Source organism: Oreochromis niloticus, unplaced genomic scaffold, assembly GCF_001858045.2.
Source record: "Oreochromis niloticus isolate F11D_XX unplaced genomic scaffold, O_niloticus_UMD_NMBU tig00002081_pilon, whole genome shotgun sequence".
Lineage (NCBI taxonomy): Eukaryota > Metazoa > Chordata > Actinopteri > Cichliformes > Cichlidae > Oreochromis > Oreochromis niloticus.
Genome location: NW_020327560.1, coordinates 1 through 23562, shown reverse-complemented (window position 1 = coordinate 23562; position 23562 = coordinate 1). Strand labels below are relative to the sequence as shown.

At 37.8% G+C, this 23562-nt stretch overlaps 1 protein-coding gene and 2 long non-coding RNA genes across 9 annotated transcripts; 2 read left to right on the top strand and 1 right to left on the bottom strand.

Annotated features, from left to right (window-relative positions):
• The first annotated feature begins 216 nt into the window (after positions 1-216).
• On the top strand, positions 217-3637 carry LOC102081589 (uncharacterized). The gene is made up of 7 exons (XM_019353661.2): positions 217-718; positions 910-1586; positions 2084-2129; positions 2484-2575; positions 2657-2767; positions 2887-3160; positions 3437-3637. Exons 1-4 carry the CDS (start codon positions 668-670, stop codon positions 2553-2555), a joined length of 846 nt encoding a protein of 281 aa, XP_019209206.1. The 5' UTR covers positions 217-667; the 3' UTR covers positions 2556-2575; positions 2657-2767; positions 2887-3160; positions 3437-3637.
• On the bottom strand, positions 3326-8174 carry LOC102077820 (G2/M phase-specific E3 ubiquitin-protein ligase). 6 transcript variants are annotated; one of them, XR_002058934.2, is made up of 15 exons: positions 7804-8170; positions 7497-7636; positions 7060-7285; positions 6872-6947; positions 6469-6749; positions 6351-6386; positions 6170-6243; positions 5993-6070; positions 5519-5724; positions 5339-5438; positions 5079-5241; positions 4870-4976; positions 4651-4795; positions 4387-4513; positions 3326-4235 (listed from the first exon to the last, which is right to left on the bottom strand). It is a non-coding gene; the product is annotated as a G2/M phase-specific E3 ubiquitin-protein ligase (long non-coding RNA). The 6 variants fall into 6 exon arrangements; XR_002058935.2 differs by having other exon boundaries at positions 3326-4202; XR_002058937.2 differs by having other exon boundaries at positions 7497-7560; positions 7804-8169.
• A 3387-nt stretch (positions 8175-11561) lies between these two features.
• LOC109197930 (uncharacterized) lies at positions 11562-16953 on the top strand. 2 transcript variants are annotated; one of them, XR_002058933.2, is made up of 3 exons: positions 11562-12163; positions 14489-14519; positions 16319-16953. It is a non-coding gene; the product is annotated as an uncharacterized LOC109197930 (long non-coding RNA). The 2 variants fall into 2 exon arrangements; XR_003217670.1 differs by lacking the exon at positions 11562-12163 and having other exon boundaries at positions 14329-14519.
• The last annotated feature ends 6609 nt before the right edge of the window (positions 16954-23562 follow it).

Sequence of the window (23562 nt, the reverse complement as noted above, 5' to 3'; positions counted from 1 at the left end):
ACCCGTGAACGCCTCTTCTTTTACCTGACTGGCTGACATCCGCCTCTCCGCACACTTCGTTGAGTCCGCTCTCGGTGAGTGCTGCTGCTCTGTTTCTTATGGCGTTATTTCAGTGCCACTATTCTGAGCGCACGTAAAAAAATATTGCAAGTGCAAGTGTTGCATTTTGAGGAGAAATTTATTTTGAGCGTACAAAAGCTGAATTTGAGTGAACAAAATTCATTGCTGCGTGCAAAAAATGTATTTCAGTGTTTGCGCTTATCCATATACACACACACAATAGCACCCCCTCTCGCTCAGTTTTTTCATTTGCGCTTGCTCGCAATGTGTTGCTTGCGCTCACAACATTCTCTGCTGCAAGCGCTCAACTCTCTGTACACCGTTATAAGTGTGCCACAAAACCAACCAATCACAGACTTGGTTTCAAAAATTCTGATTGGCTCTTACAGTCTCCAATCAGCTCGCTAGCTGCTGCATTCCGGAAACAGTCCGAAATGTAGCTAAATCCAGCTAAACTCAATTAAACCCCAATTTGCGGATAATATCTTTAATTATTTTATTTTAAAATATATTATTTGTTAAGACTATCGTTGGTGTAGTATAATGTAGTTGCATTATACAACCATGCCAACTGACTCTCCAAATTATATTTGAGTAGCTCTCTTTTATGTCGTCGAATACTGAACAGCAGCACGAAAACAACATGTCCCGGCCACATGTAAGTAATATAAAATCATTTTGTACATTATTATTCGCTTGATAACTGACGTTAGCTAATTTGCAAACTATGCAAACTTGAAAAATGATGTACCTCATGTAGTTCGTTTTATGGGTTGTTTATTTTTGTCTGAGATACGTCATTTCATTGTATTTTTCTAACTACTTGTCCATGTTTGCTGCTTTTAACAGGACATACTGAGACAGCAAATGATGCATAGACTCCTCTCTAAACTGGAAGCTGCTTTAAACCAACAACCACTAAATCTGGATTATTTGGAGTTCTTGACTCGTCATGAGCTTGTTCTGTTTGAATCTTTCTCTCAGCAAATAGGTGGTCTGTCAGAGATTACAGAGGCTCTACAAAATGTTCATCATCTGGTTCAGTGTGAAATTAACATCACCTCTGTGGGAATTATTGAACTGGAAACAGAAGTTGGTCTGGGACCTGGCCACCCCAAAATCGTACTAGAGAGAGAAAAACTGAAGAACTTGTTGGACACTCAGCTGCCAGTCAGCTGCATCGCTAAATGTCTTGGTGTTTCAAGAAGAACAATCTTCAGGAGGATGCAAGAATTTGACTTGTCTGTGAGAGGAACATACAGCACAATGAATGACCAAGAGCTGGACAACATCATATCGACTATCAAAAATCAGATGCCAAATGCTGGCTATCGAATGGTTCAAGGACATTTGGTTTCTATGGGTCTCCGTGTTCAGTGGTGGAGAATGATGGCCTCCATGCATCGAGTTGATGCTGTTGGGATCTTCACACGGATTACAGAACTAGGCTGTGTTGTGCGAAGAAGCTACTCGGTGCGAGGCCCTCTCTCCCTTGTCCACATAGACACAAATCACAAGCTAATAAGGTAAAATACCCACTTATATAGCTCTAATAAAAGTTGGGCAGAAAGATGCACGTTATACTTTAAATCTGTTTTAATCAACCTTATCTGATAGGTCTTTCAGTGTGTTTATAATATTTTAAAAAGCACTTCATATTGTAATATTAAGTAAAAGGATTACAGGATGTGTAACAAAAGCAGTAATATTGTTAATTGTAAATTTTCTTGAGCAATTATTTACACTTTGTATATCGATATTTTCCATGATAACAAGCCTATCAACACATAATATGGTAAGTGCTACTGAAAACTTAAAAAAAAATCATGACAAGGGAACTAAAATATTTAGTCTCATTGAACTTATCCACTTTCACATATAAAAATGTTGGTATTATTTTCAGCACACCTGACAAGTGTCCAGTTTAAATCAGTGGCAAGTTTGGTTACTGAAAAATGTATTTTCAATGTCTTACATGTTCTGCAAATCAAGCCTTAGTGAGATTGTTTTCCCTCTGAAACAGGTACAATGTTGTGATCTTTGGTGGAGTGGATGGCTACTCAAGGAAGGTAAAATTTAAACTGTTATGTAGAATATTTGGTAGTTTTGAAATGAGAGCTGTATTAGGTTATTTTTTATGAACATCAATTATTCAGCAAGCCAACATAGTGGACGATTTGCAATTTAAAAAAAAAAATTATAATCAGTTCTTTACAAAAAAAAGGTTCAACTAAAAGGCCATTTTTATTTTTTGATAAGTACTACCAATATTGATATATAGACTACTCAAGCTTTGAATTATGGTTTTGAACATAGAACCGTACAATGTTCCTTGAACACTTATTATGGAACTGCATTATTAACTGAAAAACTATACATGATCTGAAACCAGATCTTTAATTTTCCATTTGTTTTTACTGCAGGTCCTGTACTTGGATGCAGCAACTAACAACAGGGCAAAAACTGCATTCTCATTTTTCCTGAGATCAGCCTAGCTTCACGGCTTGCCATCAAGGTTTAATGCCCTGATCAAATTTATATGCTAGCAACAAGTTTCATTAAAGACAACTTCCTTAAAAATGTATTTTTATCATAGGGTTAGGGCAGATCAAGGAGTAGAAAACCTGGACATTGCACATTTCATGTTTGCCACAAGAGGAACAGGGAGAGCGAGTTTCATATCTGGAAAGAGTGTCCACAATCAGAGGTTAGTCTTTTGATGTTTTTTTTATATTATTATTGACTGCATGGGTAGATTGTTGTAGCAGTTCTGATATTGATTTAAAGCATATAATACCATAAATCCAAATTCAAATGTATTTACAGAGTAGAACGACTTTGGCGTGATGTCTGGATTGCAGTCACTAGCAAGTACCATGATGTTCTTCACTCACTTGAGGAGGATGGCCTGCTTGACATTTCAGATGTCATTCATCTCTTTGGTGTCCACTACATCTTTGTCCCTCGACTCCGAGCAGATCTTGTCACCTTTGTTGGAGGATGGAATAATCATCCCCTCAGGACAGAAGGTGGTCTCACTCCTGAACAGCTCTGGTGTATGGGACATCTACAAGAGCTGGACGACGGCGAGAGACTTGAGGTACCAGATCATAGTTTTTTGCTCTTCTGAAACTCTGCTCTTCTGAAATTAACATATTAAACACTTGTGGCACATCTGCGAGATGCTTCTGGTGATTTTATACATTCTTGCCTATCAATTACCACTAATGTAAATCACAGTAAGAAGAACATGAAAACAAAGGCATTCTTTTTAAATTGTTGTATTTATTGGAAAAAACGCTTACACAAAATAACATTACTCCCAAAAGTACCTATTCTGGAATAATGACTATTATATATGTTTGTGGATTTGAAGGAGCTTCAGGATCCAGGTATTGACTGGGAGAGTGCTGTACTGCAAGAAGAATCTAACAGCACAGTTGTGGTTCCTGAAATTGAATGCCCACTGGATGAGGAAACCCTGGAGGGACTTCAGAGAACAATTAATCCCTTGGAACATTCAGAATCTTACGGTCGTGACCTGTATATACAATTCTTGCTACTGGTGTCAAACCAACAGTGACACTTAAGATGGACGTGAAAGTCAACGCTCTTTTGTTCTCAAATACTGGATTTCTTTGTTGAAAGATTACAGATTACAATTCAGATTACAAGTAGACAATCAAACAAAGCACTTGCTTATTATCTATCAACGTAGGACCCTACACAAAGTTTTGAAGTCTTATCATTTTCATGAAACAGCTACGAACATCTTAACAGCTAATGTTTAGAAACATTTTTACTCATTTAGTTTCCAAATTACAAGACAACAATGTGTTAAACTCTGTGGAATCCACCACCATATCTAACTGCTGCACTCATTATGGTTTTAAACATTGTGTAAGTGTCCAGATGCTGCACTGGAAAAGTCACAGTACAAGTGCATGCACTCACAACTGGGTAACAAATTGAGTGATCTCCCAGCCGCTCCTTACATTCGTGGTCAAACTTGCATGTTATTTTGAAATGTCTCTTTTCATCAGGAAGGATGGGAACATGGGACTGGCCGGTCATCCACTGGAGCACATGCTGGACAGCAAGAGACTCTGATTTTTCACCACCTGCACCGCCTGTGTTTCCATCTGTGATGTTTGAAAATGTTTCTGAAGTCTTTTCTAAATAAAAAGCAATCTGGATTACAATGTTTTAAATTAACAACTAAGAATACTTCCTAGTGCCCTGTATGTTAAAGCAAAAATATTTAACAGATGCATACGGTATATATACACAATACTATAGGTATATACAGCTAATACTATATAGTACCTGATGCTTCAATCTCCTGCAAGAAATCTTGCAAAAAATTTATGATCTTCCTCTCAGTTCTCTCCCTAGATGTCCCCTTTTCACTGAAATGTGGTTGGCAGCTCATCATAATGAAATCAGCGTCTGGCTGTAAATAAGGAAATAAAGTAGATTATATTATAGATATATTGTTCATTCAAAACTAATAAATAAATACAGGATAACTACAGTACAGATAAGTGGACTGTCTTCGGATCAGACTGAAGCTGCTATGTTAATACTTACTTTGAGGATTTTCCCAGGCACAAACAAACTGTGGCAAGCTTCAGGATTTACAGCCATCAGGTTCACAAGACCATACAGTTCCATGCCCTTTCTGAGCTGCTGTAGCATTGGAATCAGTCTTGTTGTAGAGTGTAAGACAATGGCACTTAAAGAAAACAAAACAAAATGAAAAACTAGTTGGGGATGGGTTAATGATCTCTCTGACTTTTTCTCGCTTACCGTATCATGCTTTCCTTACTATCCATCTTTATCTGGTTTGTGTATCCACAGGTGACAATTTCATCAGCCCACAACATCAGAGACTGTATGTCTGCTGCATCTTCAACCTGGAAATGTATAATGTGAAAGAGGAAATACAGAAGGTTAAAAGTGTTTAAAAACACCATACTCATAATATATCATGTGCCAGAGCTAAACCAGGTGCTCACTTTGCTGATGAGCAGGGAAGATTCCACATCTGCAACATCCTCCTTAGACAGACAGCTGAAATCAACCTCTCCTGAGCAGAGGAAATTGTAGCACCATTCTTTGAAAAAGGCAGGAGATGGGCCTCCTTGGGCGAGGCTGACTGCAATTATTTCACCAACAGTTCTGTGTAGACAAATGATTATAATTCATTTTCAGGTAACATTTACAAAAATATCGGATGCGTATTAAATGTAATACACAAAGCTCGTATGCAACCAACCTGAAGTTTTCATTATCAAGATCGGTCAGAGAATACTTGGGGTTTTTGCCCTTGTTCTCAGGTCCTTCAAAGAATCTGCTTTCAATACCTGAAATCATGTCTTTCATACAAAAAATATCCGCATTTTAAGTTATCCATTATTTTTTGACACTAGGACAAAACAGGTAATAGGCAACTCACCACTCAAAAACTCTTTCCTAAGTGCTCCTGTATCCACGCCTGCCTCTCCAATGAAAACCACCCTAAGAACACTGGTGGGAGATGCAGATTTTTTTCTCTGCCACTGGAGAATGCCTCTGTCTGGAAGGTCTTCTCTGTCCACACACAACTTAAATTCTGTTGTGGTGTCGACTTGTTGTTCAAGGCAACGCAATACATCTTCCACGCTTAACAAAAACAGGGTAGAAAACATCCTAAGTTCTCAAAGAAAAATAATCATCTTTAGATTAAAAGAGGCTACCACATTAAACTTGATTAGAACTTATCGCAGCATGTTCTGTGCAACAATCTTTAACCATAATTTAAAGTAGTGTGATCATAAAATGTTTTATATGAAATTAAAACCCAGCTATTGTTTAAAAGATCTTACACATAATTTTAACAAATGGTTCTGCATAATAGTGTGTATATGAACTATAATAGAGCAAAGATTACCTGTCTGTTGTGCATACTGAAGTTTGAGTTGGTGTGCATGTAGTTTGGTCATTTTCTTCAGGCACCATGCATTGAAAGCTGTTGACGAAACAAAGTAAAAAAAAAAAAAAAAATACATATGCTTGCGTGGACTGTTACTGATTAACATTTTTTCATAAACGGCTGAAAAAAGATTACCTATCCCCACACAGACTTGCGTGGACTGTGATCTCATCTTCAGGAAAGTCCTTAGTGCATATTGGACAAATAACCTACAATTTCAAAAAGGGGGTACATGTTATGCATAGTGGGAAAAAGATCATTACCGATACAAAATTTATTGTAGTTACTATGGTTTTTAGTAATTTGCTAGGTTTACCTTGCATTTGCTTTTCACAATGCATAACTCAGATTCCTGCAGAATTAAAAAACAGTAATTGTGATACTATATTATTTAATTAAAATTGCTCATTTTGACTTCATCAAAATTGTCTCACCTCATCATCAGTCTCATCAGGAGAGAATTTTCCTTTGCACGTATTGATGTGTACTGCAAGCATCTGCAGAGGCATAACTTCATTACACTGGTAACATAACTTCTTTGGCATCTTTGAAAAGTGCTGTGAGTCGGGAGGTAGAGGAGATGTGTCTAATGTTTCCTGAAGAGGTACAATGTAAAAAGTGGATTTGCCACCTCCTGACACAGCTTTCAGTGTTTTGACAGAATATCCTTCTGTTTCAGGTGGAATTACAGTGAGCTTTCGTCGACCACTCCCACCTTTATTGACAGAAAGATAGCACAAACAATCAAGCAGCAAAAGTATCAACTACATAATTCTAATGCAGTATGAGCACGCAAGAATGCCCAAAACACACATAAAAACTGAATTAACAACAAACCTGTTGCCTTATGCAAGAGCCATCCTCCACAAAGATATTCCATTTTTGGAAAGGTTTCTTCCAGAAGTCTTGAAATCTTAGTTAAAAACACAGTTAAGCAGAATGAAACACTAAATGGACTGTGGCATATGATTCAGGCTAAATGCGTCTGCCAATGACTTATTTTAATACTGACTATACAACCTTACCTCTGCATGGTCACCATCTTCTGGAAGAGACACGGTTTGTCTCCCCATGCCAGCTTGTAGGAGTTCAAGCTCCTCAGCTGGCAAAGGAGTGTAGGATGTGTTTTTTGACAGCAAATAAAAACTGAGGCCTGTGGTCTTACTGCCTGCCTTGACAAGCTGTTTAGTAGATGTTAAACATCTCTTTTTACCACGGCTCAAGTTTGATTTGAAATGTCCTGGAAATGATCTGTGGGATGAAAATGCATGAGTTTAAAAAAATGCAGTGTTGCATAACATAAGGGTTATTGTTTAATAAAGTTATTAAATATGACACCAGTCCTTAATAGCACATTTTAATTTAGAAATCAATGTTGATAAATCGATAAACCAAATAACTGTAACAGAAAAGATTGCAAAACGTTTAGAAAAAAAAACACACACACAAAAAAAGCTAACACCTTGTCATCTCTTGCTGGATAGTCAGAGTTCTAGGCTCCGGCTGCCCACTCTCTGTTGGCCTCCCTGAAGGATTTGTGGATATGTTGTTAAGCAGCAAAGACACCAGATTTCTTACTGCTGACTCAACTGCACCATTACCCTAAAAAGCATGATTGGGATACACTGCCTCAGTAAGACAACTACGCTGGTAATTACCCATTAGGCTAGCTTAAACTCTACAGCTGCATCTGTAACTACAATTTCACGGCATATTAAACAGAAAGGACAGCAAATTACTAAATTCACACAAAAAAAAATTAAACTCACCTGATACTGTGGTGTAGTATTATTGGAGCCATTATTTGATTCTGCCATCTCTTCTTTGGCTGCAGAGTAAATCAAAACTCCCTCTATCTGCAAGAAGCGAGGCTGAGTGGACAGTGTTTCCGGTGTCCGGAATGCAGCAGCTAGCGAGCTGATTGGAGACCGTAAGAGCCAATCAGAATTTTTGAAACCAAGTCTGTGATTGGTTGGTTTTGTGGCACACTTATAACGGTGTACAGAGAGTTGAGCGCTCGCAGCAGAGAATGTTGTGAGCGCAAGCAACACATTGCGAGCAAGCGCAAATGAAAAAACTGAGCGAGAGGGGGTGCTATTGTGTGTGTGTATATGGATAAGCGCAAACACTGAAATACATTTTTTGCACGCAGCAATGAATTTTGTTCACTCAAATTCAGCTTTTGTACGCTCAAAATAAATTTCTCTTCAAAATGCAACACTTGCACTTGCAATCTTTTTTTACGTGCGCTCAATATTTTTTTACGTGCGCTCAGAATAGTGGCACTGAAATAACGCCATAGTTTCTCCTCTCCTCTCTCCGAAATGTCTATACTCTGTTTGCGCGATTTAACGAGTTCTTGTTAGTGATTTATAAAGCCAACCGAGGTATAACTCATATTAAAGTAACACAATGGTTGCTTTTTATTGAAAAATTGTCATTTTTGTATGTAAAAGCAGTGTTTGATGAGCTAACGCTAACAACCCAATGCTAACGACTAGCGCTCTTATGAGACCAGTGTGAAATGAAGATAATTCATTTGACTGTAAACCACGGTTATTGTGTTGTTTTATTAATTACATTTGGTGTGTTCGTGTTTTTCAGTCTGTTAAATAAGGTGCAGTTAGCTCTCTTCACAAATTAGTTAGTTAAAACAGCCTCATTCTTTATGCTGTAAAGTTTCTAAAGAACCCCCATCTTAGATTCAGTGTCAGCTGTCGGCAAGATCAAAGGAGCCATTTTACTGCCTCTGACCGAACACGGGAGAAAAAGAGTCACTTGGGTGCAGGTCTTGTGGGTTAATTAAGAGAAAGGAGGGGGGGGGGGGGACTGAGGATTAAACATAGGCTTTGTCCCCACATACACGGGTATTTTTGAAAACTGAGATTTTCCGTTTTCGTTTTAAAAAACAATCCCGTCCACACGTAAATGCAGAAATGAAGGAAAACGCTGCTAGGAACATGCCAAAGCAACAGGTGGCGATATATTCCTAACCGTGTAGAAATGTTGGCCAATCAGAAGTCTAGAAGCCTCGGTGGGAAATAGCAAACGAAGATGGGGCATAAAAGCAAAACCGAGTCATGTGTGTGGAGGGACAGTAACTGTGTGTGTATATGTAAGCATTTAAACACTGTAGAGAGTACAATTAACAAACAATAACGTGGCGCACAGTGTGACGTCAAAAAAAGGCGCACATCTTTGACGCTGCGTTTTCTCCGTTTTTCTCGTCCACACGTAAATGCAAAGATGGAGTTTTCGAAAATATCCTGGCAGGGTTTTTTAGAAATCTCCGTTTTCAGTCACCGAAAACGCCGTTTAAGTGTGGACGAAAGGTGCAAACGCATAGAAAAATCTCCATTTTCAAAAGTACCTGTGTACATAGCTCAAGAATAATAAGAACTCCTAAACAGGAGACTTTAGTTTTTAAGAACTGTTTAACAAAGGCTTGTTTGTGCCAACCTAAATCTGCAGCACAGTTTAAATTCTCACTTTGTGGAAAATTAATGAAATAAACAACAGCCCACCTTCACATAAATAAAATATGGCAGTATATTATTATTAGTATGGTACATAGATATTTATTTTAAAACTACAGCATATTTAATGATACTATGTGCAGTTGATAATATTTTAGGAAGTAGAATTTGAATGCAGACCACCTCAAATATTAAAGACTTAAAAATATATCGTGCAGTTTTTCATGTATGAGTGTTATTGCAATCTTAAATGAGATATAGACCAAAGAAAACAGAGGAGAGTTGTTGTTTGTATTCCAGCTGTAGTAAACAAAGAAGTTTAGTGAATCTTTTTGACAACAGAGAGTGATGCAGTATTGATGCTAATTTGAGTTTTCTGATCCTGTATTTTTGCTCTTTGTCTTTTGTTACACAGAGTGAAATAGAAGCTTGGTTTTGCCTTTGCTGGTGAGTAAACAGTGATTGTAACTGAAGCAATATGACATTGGGATTGTGTAACATGTTTAGCAATTTACATACAATAGTTTGGCTTTTTGTGATATCTTGCCATTTGCTCATGGGCAAAAACACATTTTAGGATTTATAAGCAGTAAAGCCCCCCCACTAGACCTCTGAGTGTCCCTAAAAATGTCCCTGAAGTTTAATAGGCCATTTATGTCTAATTTTAATTTTAAAGGCTTATCAAAGCATTTCTGTAGTAATTATTGTTTTTATTACACATGTTAAGGCCATTTGAGACTCTGCAATTAAATTTTGCCCTCTTTAGACTAAAGTGAGTTCATTTTGTCTGAGGTACAGTGCTGGGAAAAGTCTTTCTTCCTTGCAGATTTATTTTGTTCATGCTTTTTTGTCACATGTTTCAAATCATCTAACAGGGATGATATGAATAAATACAAGAAAGCATTTTTAAAGTGATGATTTCACGTATGAAGCAGAGAAAACCAAACCAGAGCTATCTGTTCTAATGTGAGAACATGCTGGTCTCTAATACCCAGCTGTGGAAGCCCTGATAGCAAGAACTACCATCAAGCATTTATAGTATCAAGTATCATTTGTGATTGTTGCATGCTTTGAAACTGTGATGTTATCATTTGATCAAGTGTGCAGTGCGAGCAAATCATTGCTTGTGGTATCTGCTGTGTTATGTAATAGCACCAACGTATAAGAGCTTTACGTTAATGAGGAATTTCTGTGGCTTATTGCAGATTGATAAAACGACACATCACCTTAATAAAGACGGAAATCTTTAATAAGGTGCAGAAAGAGAAGATGGGGTGTTTATAGTAAAGCTGTTGTAAACAAAGAATTTAACAGATGTTTTTTTCACTACAGATTGTGATGCAGTATTGACTCTGATGCTGATTTCAGTTGTCTGATTCTGTATTTTTGTTTTTTTGTTACACAGAGTGAAACAGAACTTCGGTTTTGCCTTTGCTGGTAAGTAAGCAACAATTGTAACTGCAGTAATATGACATTGTCACTGTGTAACATGTTTAGCAATTTACCTAACGTAGTTTGGTTTTTGTGACATTACCATTTACTGATGGGCAAAAACAAATGGTCAGAATTTATACCTTGTAGCAGCAAAGTCCCCACACATGACCTCTGACTGTCCCTGAAGTTTAATAGGCCATTTATGTCTGATTTTTATGTTTGAACACAAACAACTGTTTTTATACAGTTGTTCATGTTCTCCATTTGTTTGTGGATTTACGTAGCAGACACAACTATGAACGCATTTTAGGTGAGTTAGTGTAAGTGGTAGCTTAAACACTTAAGAGCACCACAGTTGTTGATTTATATCTTCACTCATATTCTGCTTATGTATTACATTAAAGTCAGACCACTATAGAAGTATTATAGAGTGAATAGAGTGAATAGAAGTGGTAGGTTAAACGTTTAAGCAATAATAAAAAACTAAGAGAACCAGAGTTGTGAGTAGGCAATGTTGTGTATGTTAAAGCCTGTGTGTAATTTATATACACTAAGTTTAAATTAGTTTCTTAATAATTTGCTTGATACAGTGTGTTTGAAAATTATATATATAAAAGGGAAATATTGCAAAATACAAAAAGATTCCTGCCAACAGGTACAATGGAAGGACTGTTTATTATAATTTTTAAGAAATTTTAATTGCAAAAATGGTGTGCCACTGTTGTTACTATGACATGTCAAAATTTACATGTATTTTAGGATTTACATATTCAGATCAGAACTAAAACCTGACGAGGTTTTCCATTGATTCTATGTTTTATTTTATTTTTTTTTAAATGGTATTCAACATTTTTAATCTGAAATGAGGTTAACAGTTGTGGTTTTTCCGCACTTTATTAAGCACTAACTTGTGATAGAAAATGATGGAGCTAAAAAGCCATAATCTGTACCAACAAATATTGGTGCCTCTTCTTTGCACTTCTGTAGTAAGCATGCCTTTATTACACATGTTATCGCCATGTGAGAGTCTGTAACTAAAGTTTGTCCTCTTCAGACTACAGTGAGTTCATAAAGGCTTGAAGAAATTGAGGATTTTACTAGTTATTTCATGTCACAGTAAATTGGATTGTGTGTGAAGAGGTTCAACAGTGTAAGTCATTAAACAGTGATCTGATGTGTTTCCTTTCTCTAGGATACTGATCTGATCGTCTCAAGTCTGGTAAGTAAAGGTTTTGTCTGCGGTACAGTGCTGAGAAAGGTCTTTCTTCCTTGCAGATTTATTTTGTTTATGCTTTTTTCACATGTTTCAAATCATCTAACAAGGATGACCTGGATAAATACAAAAAGCAGTTTTAAAGTGATGATTTCATTTTTGAACCAGAACAACCTGGTCTAATGTAAAAACATGTTGGTCTCTAATACCTAGCTGTGGATGCCCTGATAGCAACAATTACCATCAAGCATTTACAGTAACTGGTAATGACTGGTTTACATCACTGGGGGATTTAGGTCCACTATAATTTCAGAATTGTCTTAATTAGATCCAAACAGGACAGTCAAGAAAAGAAAAAAGTCTTAATTAAGGCCCAATATAGGGTTTTCAACTCATACCAAGTATCTTAATTTCATTAAAGTCCAGACTGATTAGTTTATACCAAGAGTTTTGTTTCATTCATTCATTCAATTGGACTTGCTCGTGTGCTTCAGATCAATTTACTGCTGCAAATCCTAAGTGTGATTAAACTTAAGCCCAGGACCTGATGAGTTGATGGTCCTGAAGGTCCTGAAGTTGTAAAGGAACTCTGGGACAGCACCATGTTTGACTGTAATGGTGGTGTTTTTCTCTCACTATAGATGATTCAGTTTAGTGCAGTTAGTCATCACAGCTCTTGTTTATCATCGAGATATTATTAGGCAACTTGTTTTTGCCTGTTCAGCTACAACATCTGGGAGGGTTTTTGTTTTCTGGGGTCTCCAAATCCTTAGAAATCTCTTTGTAAACCTTTACAGAACTATATCTGTTTGTTTCACATTACAGCAGCTCACGACTAGCAGTTTAGGGACAATTAAATATTCACATAGGGTAGGGGTCTCAAACTCCACTCTTCAAGAGCTGGTGTCCTGAAGCTTTTCCACGTGTCCCTGTTACAAAACACCTGAATAACATTTGTAGGTCATTAGTAAGAGTATAGAATTTGACTGTGTGCTGAAGTGGCATCCCCTAAGACTACTCAAATTTAACTAACTTAAGTGTTTGGAAAAATGTACTTCTAAAAGTACTTTTATTACATCATGTTCATTCACTCATGAGCTGCTATAACATGAATCAAATGTCTGAATTACCACCTCAGCATGCAGTCAAGTTCTGTAGAGTTTTGCTAATGACCTACTAATGTTATTCAGGTGTGTTGCAACAGGGACACATAGAAAAGTTTCTGGACACCAGGCCTTAAGGACCAGAGTTTGAGACCACTGGTGGTAGGGCATTGTGGATTTCAAAAGCTTCTTTCCTTAAATCACTACCTAGAAACTGCTTTTTGTAATTTGTCATAATGACCTGCAAAATATAGGTGGGATGAAGACACAAACATCAGAAATTTTATAGTGGTCTGATATTTTTATCAAGGCTGTTTTTTGAAAATAATCCTGGCCTAATTTACAAAAGATGAACTGTGTCTGAAAGTCATGTTTGTTTGTTTCTTTGTTTGTTTAAGAAATGTGGGAATCTCCAGCAAAGATCTTACATGCAACAGCTCAGATACAGCACTCATTTCTGTTCTTTTTATCATGACATGATCTACAAAGAAATTATCATCATACTAAATTTTGCTAATTAGGCCTTAATATCAGCTATGATAACTTTATCATAGATTTAGTGGAGTGCTTATTGCTGTGTATCAAACATGCCCCAAATGTGACTGAAATATGTAGAAACTGCTGTCTCCAAATTTCTCATTTTGCCAAAATTCATACAGAGTGGCCTGAAACTGTCTGCTCTAACCTCAGTGTGTTGGTTTTGTTGGACCATATAATATTTACAGTAAGTTATTGTAGCAGTACATCTTGGTGTAAGTTTATAGACTCTGTTTGTTTTTGTGTTAATAGAATTTGAATGCAGGCCACCTCAAATGTTAAAGCCTACAAACATTCCATACAAGCTATCATTTGTGATTGTTGCCTACTTTTAAATTGTGACATCACCATTTGATGATGTGTGCAGTGCTAGGTGTAGCAAATCATTGGTTACGATATCTACTCTCTTATGTAACTGAACCTAAACTTTGGAGCATTACATGACTCAGAAACTTGTGTGGCTTATTGCAAATGGATAAAACTACGTATTACCTTTATGAAGATGATAATCTTTATTAGGGTGCAGAAAAAGAAAACAGAGGAGAGTTGTTGTTGTTGTTTGTATTCCAGCTGTGGTAAACAAAGAAGTTTCCAGAATGTTTTTGACTACAGAGAGTGATGCAGTATTGACTCTAATGCTGATTGGAGTTGTCTGATCCTGTATTTTTGTTCTTTGTCTTTTGTTACACAGAGTGAACAGATCTTTGGTTTTGCCTTTGCTGGTAAGTAGACAGTAATGGTAATGTTTAGTAATTTACTTACAATAGTTTGGCTATTTGTGTTATCTTGCCATTCACTCATGGGCAAAGACAAATAGTCAGGATTTAGAATCTGTAGCAGCAAAGCCCCCACACAGGACCACTGACTGCCCCAGAAAATGTCAATGAAGTTTAATAGCCCATTAATGTCTGATTTTAATTTTTGATGGCTTATCAAGTCCAAACATAGTTAAATGTCAGAGATATCTTTATGCAGTTGTTCGATTTCTCCTTATTTTTGTGGATTTAAGTGTGAGTATAGGTGGTACCTTAAACACTTAAGAGCACCACAGCTATCGATTTTTATTTTCTCTCTCATTCCACTTATGAATTAGCATGAAGTCAAAACGCTAGAAGTATTTTGCGTGAGTGACTGGCCTGAGTGCAGTTCACACTGCAGGCGAAAGCGCATCAAATCAGATTTTTTTGTCATGTTGGTATCAGTGATGGTATCATGGTATGACAGTGTGAACGGCACAAATCCGATAGTTTAGAAAGCGACTGCTGTCTGAATTTCAGTTGTCTTAATTAAGGTCCAAAATAGTGTTTTGAAATCATTTCAAGGATCTCAATTTCATTAAAGTCGAGATTCTGATTAGTCTACACCAAGACATTCCGTTGGACTTGCTTGTGTGCTTCAGATCCCAAGTGTGATTAAACTTAAGCTCAGGACCTGATGAGTTGATGTAGGTCCTGAAGTAGTAAGGGAACTCTGGACCATCACAGTAACAGCACCATGTTTGACTTTAGTGCTGGTGTTTTTCTGAAATATTTCTCTCACTTTAGAAGATTCAGTTTAGTACAGTGAGTCTGCACAGCTCTTGCTGATCATCAAGATGTTTTTAGGCAAATGTGAGAAAGTTTTTGTTCTTTTTGGCCAGTCAATAAATAATTTTGAGTTTAATGGATATAAAGTGTTTAAAGCAGGAGGCCTGAAACTGTCTGCTGTAACCTCAGTGTGCGGGTTTATTTGGACCATATAATATTTACAGTAAGTTACTGTAGCAGCATGTCTTGGTTTGAGTTTATAGACTTAGTTTATTGTTTTAATAGAACGCAAAAATGTCCTTATAACAGTTCCACCATCATTTGTTAAACATTGTCATTCTGTTCAGTCTAATAATTTACTGTAGAACTCTTTAGTATTTAAAGCCCTACATGTACTGTATTTTTGAAATTATAAGGCATAACGTCAATAAACAAGTCTGTTTTTAAGGCCGATTAAGCCAAACAAAACAGTCAGATAAGTCAAACTTTATTCAAGTCATTCACAACAACTCTCTCAACACTGTTCAGTTGTAACACATAAATTACAGAACAATACACTCACTTTTTCAGTTCATTCCTCATCCACAAATCCATCAAACTCTTCATGGGTTGATCAATTTGAAATCTGCTTCTTAAGCATGTCTCTTAGCACGTGCCAGGTCCTTGTACACACACCATAATGTTATGTTGAAGCACCGTACAAATTACCCATCGAGGGTCCTGACTATGGTAGCCATAATGCTCTGACAATACATCAAGCAGCGCAGCTTTGTAGCTTACCGAAGTCTTACTAAAATATTTGACAGAATTTTGAGCGCTGTGTACCACAGAAATCCCGTTCGAGGTCAGTAAGCATAACCAGAATTGATACATTAGGCACATTGTATGTTTTTGAGAAAATGACAGGATTTTAGGTGTGCCATATAGTCTGAAGAATATGGTAAATCCAAGCATATTGGAAATACGACTAATTCCAGGCCTTTTGTGTCTTACAGGTGACCTGCTCCAGAAGATCCTCTCTCTCTATCATTATAAGCAATTCTGTCTATCCTATCACTCTCCCGACTCCATCTAATTTGACAGCCATTCCATCTTGTATCCCTCTATCCTCTACTGCTCTATCTAATTTGACAGCCATTCTATCTTGTATCCCTCTATCTCTACTGCTCTATCTAATTTGACAGCCATTCTATCTTGTATCCCTCTATCTCTACTGCTCTATCTAATTTGAGAATCCAAGTTTTCAGAAATCCAAGTTTTCAGAATCCAAGTTTTCAGAAATCCAAGTTACCAGTACTTGATCTATCTGTTACAGAATTCTGAGAGATCTCTGCTCTCACTGCTCCTTCTTTCCTGTCATTAAGCTCTCTCACATTCAGTCATTTTGCTGGAAATTACAAGTTGAATTTACAGTACAGTAGAACTTATAGTAGAACCTACTTACACAGCCCTACATTAGTCATTTTAATTTTGCATTAGACTTTGGAATTAACACTGCTAGTTTGGCTTACTTTGATACATTGTATAAAATATCACCTTTTTATAAGTTTATTTGTAATAAGATAATCTGGTTCTTTTGTAATACATACATTCAGATAAATAATAAATTAGATCCAAATACATTTTGCTAGTCTGTTTCATTGGCTATAACATTTGACTGCAAGTTTATAGTATTATTATTTAAGGACAAACCCATTTTGTCACTCAGTGTAAGTATTCAGTTAGTATTGTCATCGAGAAGTGCCTGAGGACCCAGACTTCCTGTTTCCTGACTGCTGCAGAACATCCAGCTGAAGAATCCTCATCACCTGTCATCTTATCACCACACCACCAAAGCTCCATATATTTGATTTAAATTTTAGATATCTGAAAGATTTACATAAACTCCCTTAAGAGCTAAGACTTTTATTATAGCCTGTTGATTGAGATTTATTCTGCATATCATCTTACAGAAGTTGTACTTATTTATCAGTCTGGTTAAAAAAAAATATAAGTGAAATTATACAGTTTCTAAAAGAGCTACAATAAAACGGAACAAATTGTTTCCAGAGAACTTTGAATTTCCTTTATTTTGAGTTTGGAGTACAAATCAGCTTTTTAACGTCTATTTATATATTCATAAAAACATTTTAAAGTAGTATAATAGTACATTTATCAGATTTAACAGTAACTTGAGGAGTTATACGTTTTTCTGTGTTTAAAGGTTCAGTTTTGTTTATATTTGTGTATAACCACATATAAGCTCCAGGTTGTACTTCAGCAAAATGCCAAGAAAAGGTCAAAGGTCTCAGTCCCAGAAGCTTAGACGTCAGAAGGAGAAAGAACAGGTGAATGTTTCTCAGAGCAGTGAGCAGGTAAAGGTGTGTGTTTCAACTTTTCCCAGCACTGAAGTGCAGAGCAGTGTTCAGACAGCCACAGTGTCTTATGCAGATGTGGTAAAGAGAGGTGTTCCTCAGTGTCTGTCCCAGAGCCTGAAGTTATGCAGGTAATCCATATGAACCCAGGTAATGTACAAACACAGATGGTGAGACAGCACAGTGTCTTATGCAGATGTGGTAAAGAGAGGTGTTCCCTCAGTGTCTGTCCCAGAGCCTGAAGTTATGCAGGTAATCCATATTGAACCCCAGGTAACTGTACAAACACAGCATGATGGTGAGACAGCCACAGTGTCTTATGCAGATGTGGTAAAGAGAGGTGTTCCCTCAGTGTCTGTCCCAGAGCCTGAAGTTATGCAGGTAATCCAGACTGAACCCCAGCTAACTGTACAAACACAGCATGATGAACAAGCTCCAGTACAGTCTCATGTACAGGTTACAAACAGTGAAAGTCGTCCACGAGTGAGTAGCATCTGTGCGTCCCGAAGCCAGGCTTCTCCTAGGTATGGAAAGTACCGGAATCAGCAATGCATGGCTAACAGTTTGGTTTTCCTGTCATTCTTACACGAGGATGAATTTATTACCAGAGCAGATCTAAACCGTGTGTTGGACAAAGGCCATGCCATGCATTCAGATGCCAGAAAGAGGTTTGTGAACAGCGTGTTTCTAGCCACTGATGAGCTTCCCACAGTGGTCACTAGCCGCAGACACGAGTATCAAGTCGACATGTCTCAGTTAGCTCATTACGGCACATTTGATGGTACAGATCACCTTCTGAGCCTTGAACAAGGACTACAGTGTTTGGCTTCAGACGTTCGCTACGCTTTGCTAGTCATGGGAGGAACAGTCATCGCTGTTTGCAGGCTGACTTCAGGTGAATATGCATATTTTGACCCTCACCCACGTAAGTCTACTGGTATGCCATTGTCGCTAAGTGTAAGTGGTGGAACTGCAGTCATGTTAAGATTCACATGTCTCAACGACATGATTGACAGGATCAAACGTTTGTACCGAATGTTTAGCATCGCCCCATCCTGCACTTATGAGCTACAGCCTGTCGAGTTTCACAGTGGAAACGCTGCTGACCAAAGAGATGCTGATGAAAACAGACAAACAGCTACAACTGTTCCAGCACCAGCTTTAAATGAAGCTGTTCATGAAATAAACTCCCAAACATCTACTGACCAGACACAGAAGACTGTGAGAGACACTTTAACCACTGAAGTGACATCATCCAGAGTGGATTATTCACATGAGACAGCTGCTACTGAAAACAACCATCTTCCTTCTGAGTATTTAGAAAAAGAAACACCTGCATCTCTGTGAGAGAAACCAGGTAACATCAGATTCTGTTCCTCAGAATGATTCAAACATTGCCTCCTGTTTAACTAAGACAATTGAGGAACTTTCACAAAAACTGCTGAAATATAATAAACAGCAAAAGAGAAAAATAAGGAGAAGAATATTAGCCCAAGAAAAACTACCACAGAGAAAGGAAAATCAGAAAAAGAAAGAAAGGCAGATGTACAGGTTTGATGAAAGCTTCAAGACAAAGAAAAAAACTCAACCAGGAAGTGTAATGATCCTGATCAGAGACAGAAAAGGAGTCTGTACAAAAATGAACTGTATAAATTAAATGCTACCTATAAGGAGAAACAGAGAGAACATTTTAGAAAGATGTATAGAGAAAGTGCTAAAATGAGAGAGAGAAAAAGAGAATGTGTCATAAGGACATATAAAGACAATCCCCTATTCAGAGAACAGCAGAAGGAACGTATAACAAGAACGTATAGAGAGTCTCCCCTATTCAGAGAAAAGCAGAAGGAACGTATAATAAGAACATATAGAGTCTCCCCTATTCAGAGAAAAGCAGAAGGAACGTATAACAAGAACATATAGAGAGTCTCCCCTATTCAGAGAAAAGCAGAAGGAACGTATAACAAGAACATATAGAGAGTCTCCCCTATTCAGAGAAAAGCAGAAAGAGCGTATAAGAAGAATATACAGAACTTGTGCTGAATTCAGAGAGAAACATAAAGCTTACATGAGGTCATATGTTTCTAACCTATATAAAGAAAGCGAAGAATTTAAAAAGAAAAAACTATCTTACATGACTAAGCGTTATGGAGAAGAGAGACAATTTCAGCAACAACACAAGGACAATATGAGAGAAAGAATGAGAGTAAAATATTGGAACGGTTTTTCTTTCAGACAGATGCATAATATCAGATGTGCAATGAACATAAAACGGAAATATCGCCAGATGCATCGACCAGCTGAGAGTTTACAGTGTCATCCAGATAACACTTTAATGAATGAGGCCATATCTCGTTTCAGATCAAACATTAAATCAGCACCATCTTATGTTTGTACTGTTTGTCTAAAAGCTTCTTTTCCTAATCAGGTGAAAATCTGCAAAAGAGAAAATTACTCAAAACACCAAACTGTAGCTCACAGTGTCTAACTGGTAAATTTGTTCATATGTGTGATGAAGCATGTAATGATCACTGCACTTTCCTATTGAGAGAAAAAAGGAGTATATCTGTCACACGTGTCACAGTTCCCTCAAAAGTGGAGCATGCCAGGCTTGCTGCTGTAACGGTTTAGAACTGCAGGATATTCCAGCTGAACTGTGTGATCTCAACATTCTGGAGAGACATCTGATTGCCAAATGCATACCATTGCTAAGATTATTCCTCTTCCAAAGGGGAGACAGAGACTCATACGTGGTAATGTGGTGTGTGTACCATCTGAGGTCCAACAAACAGTTGACTCTTTACCTCGGCTCAGAAGCCATCACAGATAATGAGATCAAGTTGAAAAGACGACTGTGCTACAAAGGCCATCAGCTGTTCCAGACTGTCACCTGGTCTAAACTGATCCAAGCCCTGCGTAAACTCAAACAAATTCACCACAGTACACAGATATTGTTATCAGAGATGATGCATTGCTTTGTGATCCAACGTTACCTGATGATGACAGCAGTGATGAAGCCAGCATGGGAAGTGATGATTATGATGAAGCAGATTTAATGGAAATTGACAACTATGAAAAAGATGCCCTTTTGTGCGAAAGTGAGTCTGAAAGTGAACAAGATATTAATATGCAATCTTGTGATGAACAACCAGAGGAACAAAATCCAGATGAACCAGAAAGTGATTTGAACAATGGAGGTTTTGCTCTAGAAAGTTGTCTGCAGCCTGTAGACATTTCAGAAGAGATTCTCTCTTTCACTGATAACACATATTGTGTGGCTCCTGCAGAAAGAAACAATCCTGTTAGCTTCTTCAGAACTCCTCATTGGAAGCCATGGCATTTCCTGTGCAGTTTCCTACTGGTCAGAATACACTGGATGAAAAGAGACGTCTCAAGCTCACACCGAGTGCTTACTTCAAGTCAAGGCTTTTCAACATTGATGCAAGATTTGCTAAAGATACAAATTACCTGTTTTTCTCACAGTTTGTCACTGAAATACACTTGGCTAATTCCAGCATGACAATACAGCTAAGGAAAGGTAAAACTATGACAAAGATGGACGAAAATCACATCAGGAATGTTACAAAGTAAGACAGAAGTAGAGAAGCTGGTAGAAATAAAGATGCAATCAGATTTATGCAGCCACTCAGAGGAACTCCAGCTTACTGGCAGAAAACTACCAAAGATTTATTCAGTATGGTTCGTCAAATAGGAACACCTCAGTTCTTTGTCACTTTCTCTGCTGCTGAGATGAGATGGCCTGAAGTGATTCAAGCAATAAAGAGACAGCAAGGTGAAGAGGTTGATTTTGAAGCCCTGGACTGGTCAGAAAAGTGTGAAATTCTAAGATCAAATCCAGTAACCACCATGCGAATGTTTGATAACGTGTTGAGGCTTTGTTCAGAGATTTGCTTTTTCTCCTGCACAGCCCCTTGGTGAATCATTGATTACTTTTACAGAGTTGAGTTCCAGCACAGAGGTAGTCCACATATACACATGTTGCTGTGGATTCAAGAAAAGGTAGAAGTAGATATGGATGATGACCAAACTGTCTGTGACTTTGTGGACAGATACATCTCAGCTCAACTCCCTGATCCAGAAAAACAACCTGAACTGCACAAAAAAGTCACTGAACTGCAACAGCACAGCAAAAACCACACAAAGACATGCTTTAAGAGTGTGAACTCTGGTTGTAGATTTGGGTTTCCAAAACCACCAGCCACAAGAACAATGATTGTGAGACAGGATGAGGATTCAGACACTGAAGCTGCAAAACCAAACTCAGACCTTTGTTGAACCTGCTGAAGGAACCTGAAGTTGCTTCCCTCACCATAGAGCAGATTCTGTCACGATGCAACTTGACAATGAATGAGTATGACAATGCCTCCAAGACATAAACAAGAAAACAGCTCTGATCTGAAACGTGACCCAAAGACTGTTGGATCAACAATTACAACCCAGACCTGCTTGAAGCCTGGAACTCTAATTTAGATGTCTCATTAATTTTGAATGCCTATTCATGTATAGAATACCTCTGTAAATATATAACGAAGAAAGAATCTGGCCTCTCTGAATACCTGAAGACAGTTATTGATAACTCTGATAAGAACACGGTCAATGAATGTGATGAAATGAGAGCTGTGATGCAGGCTTATCAAAAAAGAGAGAAATCAGCGCACAGGAGTGTGTGACTCGAGTCTGTGGCCTAAAAATGAAAAAATGTTCCCGCAGTGTTGTATTGTACCAACAGATGATAACCCAGTAAAAATGAGTCGCCCGATGAGCTACCTGGAAAGCACAACACACGACAGTTGTAATATTGGATGACAAGTTTGAGTGATAAATACAAATGCAGACCTGAGACACCAGAATATGAGGAAATGTCCCTGGCTGATTTGCTGCCTTGTGCAGGTTGTGAGTGGTCCAAATGAAGAAAAGATGTGCTTCCTCTTCTAAACCAGCTTGATTTGTACAAGGCGAAAGAATGATAAACCAGCTATAATCAGTATACCACGTCACAGGAAAAAGATCCTGAGCAATATTATGGTCGACTGTTGAGACTTACCTTCCACACAGATCAGAGCAGGAACTGAAACCACAAGGGTCCAAACCTATCAGTCCTTCTACAACTCAGGTTTGTACGACTTCCATGTTCAGACCACAGTGAGTCTGTGAAAAGGATTGTGAAAGAAATAAAGACAAGTATGAGAAGAACTCTGAGGATATTGAGATGCACTGGAAGAGTTTGAACAAAATAGGAGTTGTGATTGATGAATGGGTAATCTGCTCCTGAATCTGAAGTTGTGAGGATGCAATGTGATAGAATCTTCCTGAGGGACATTCTGAATGAGAACGAACAGGAGAATGTCCCGATTACAGTCGTCAGTCTGATGCTGTAACAGAGATCAGAGCCACAGAGAACAACCTGCAGTAGATCCAGCCGTGGTACGTGAATGTATCAGAATCTGAACCAGAAGCAGGCCTGCGTGTTCTATGCCATAAGAGACTGGTGTATCAGCGAGTTTGTGTTTGAACCCAGATCCATTTCTCTTCTATATCAACGGTGGTGCAGGAACTGGAAGTCACATCTGATTAAGTGTATTCATCTGAAGCATCAAAGATCCTGAGCAGACTGCCTGCTAATGCAGAAGAAGCTGACATATCAAATCCAACTGTTTTACTGACTTCATTTACCGGTACAGCAGCTTTTTCTATCAGTGGCTCTACATTACATTCTCTACTGAAACTACCAGGAGTCTGAAACCATTCAAGGACTTGGTAATCAACTGGAGAAGTCAGATCTGAGCTTATAAATGCTGAAATTATTGTTATTGATGAGATTTCAATGGTTTCAAAACCCCTTTTTGCTATGTGGATGCAAGACTGAA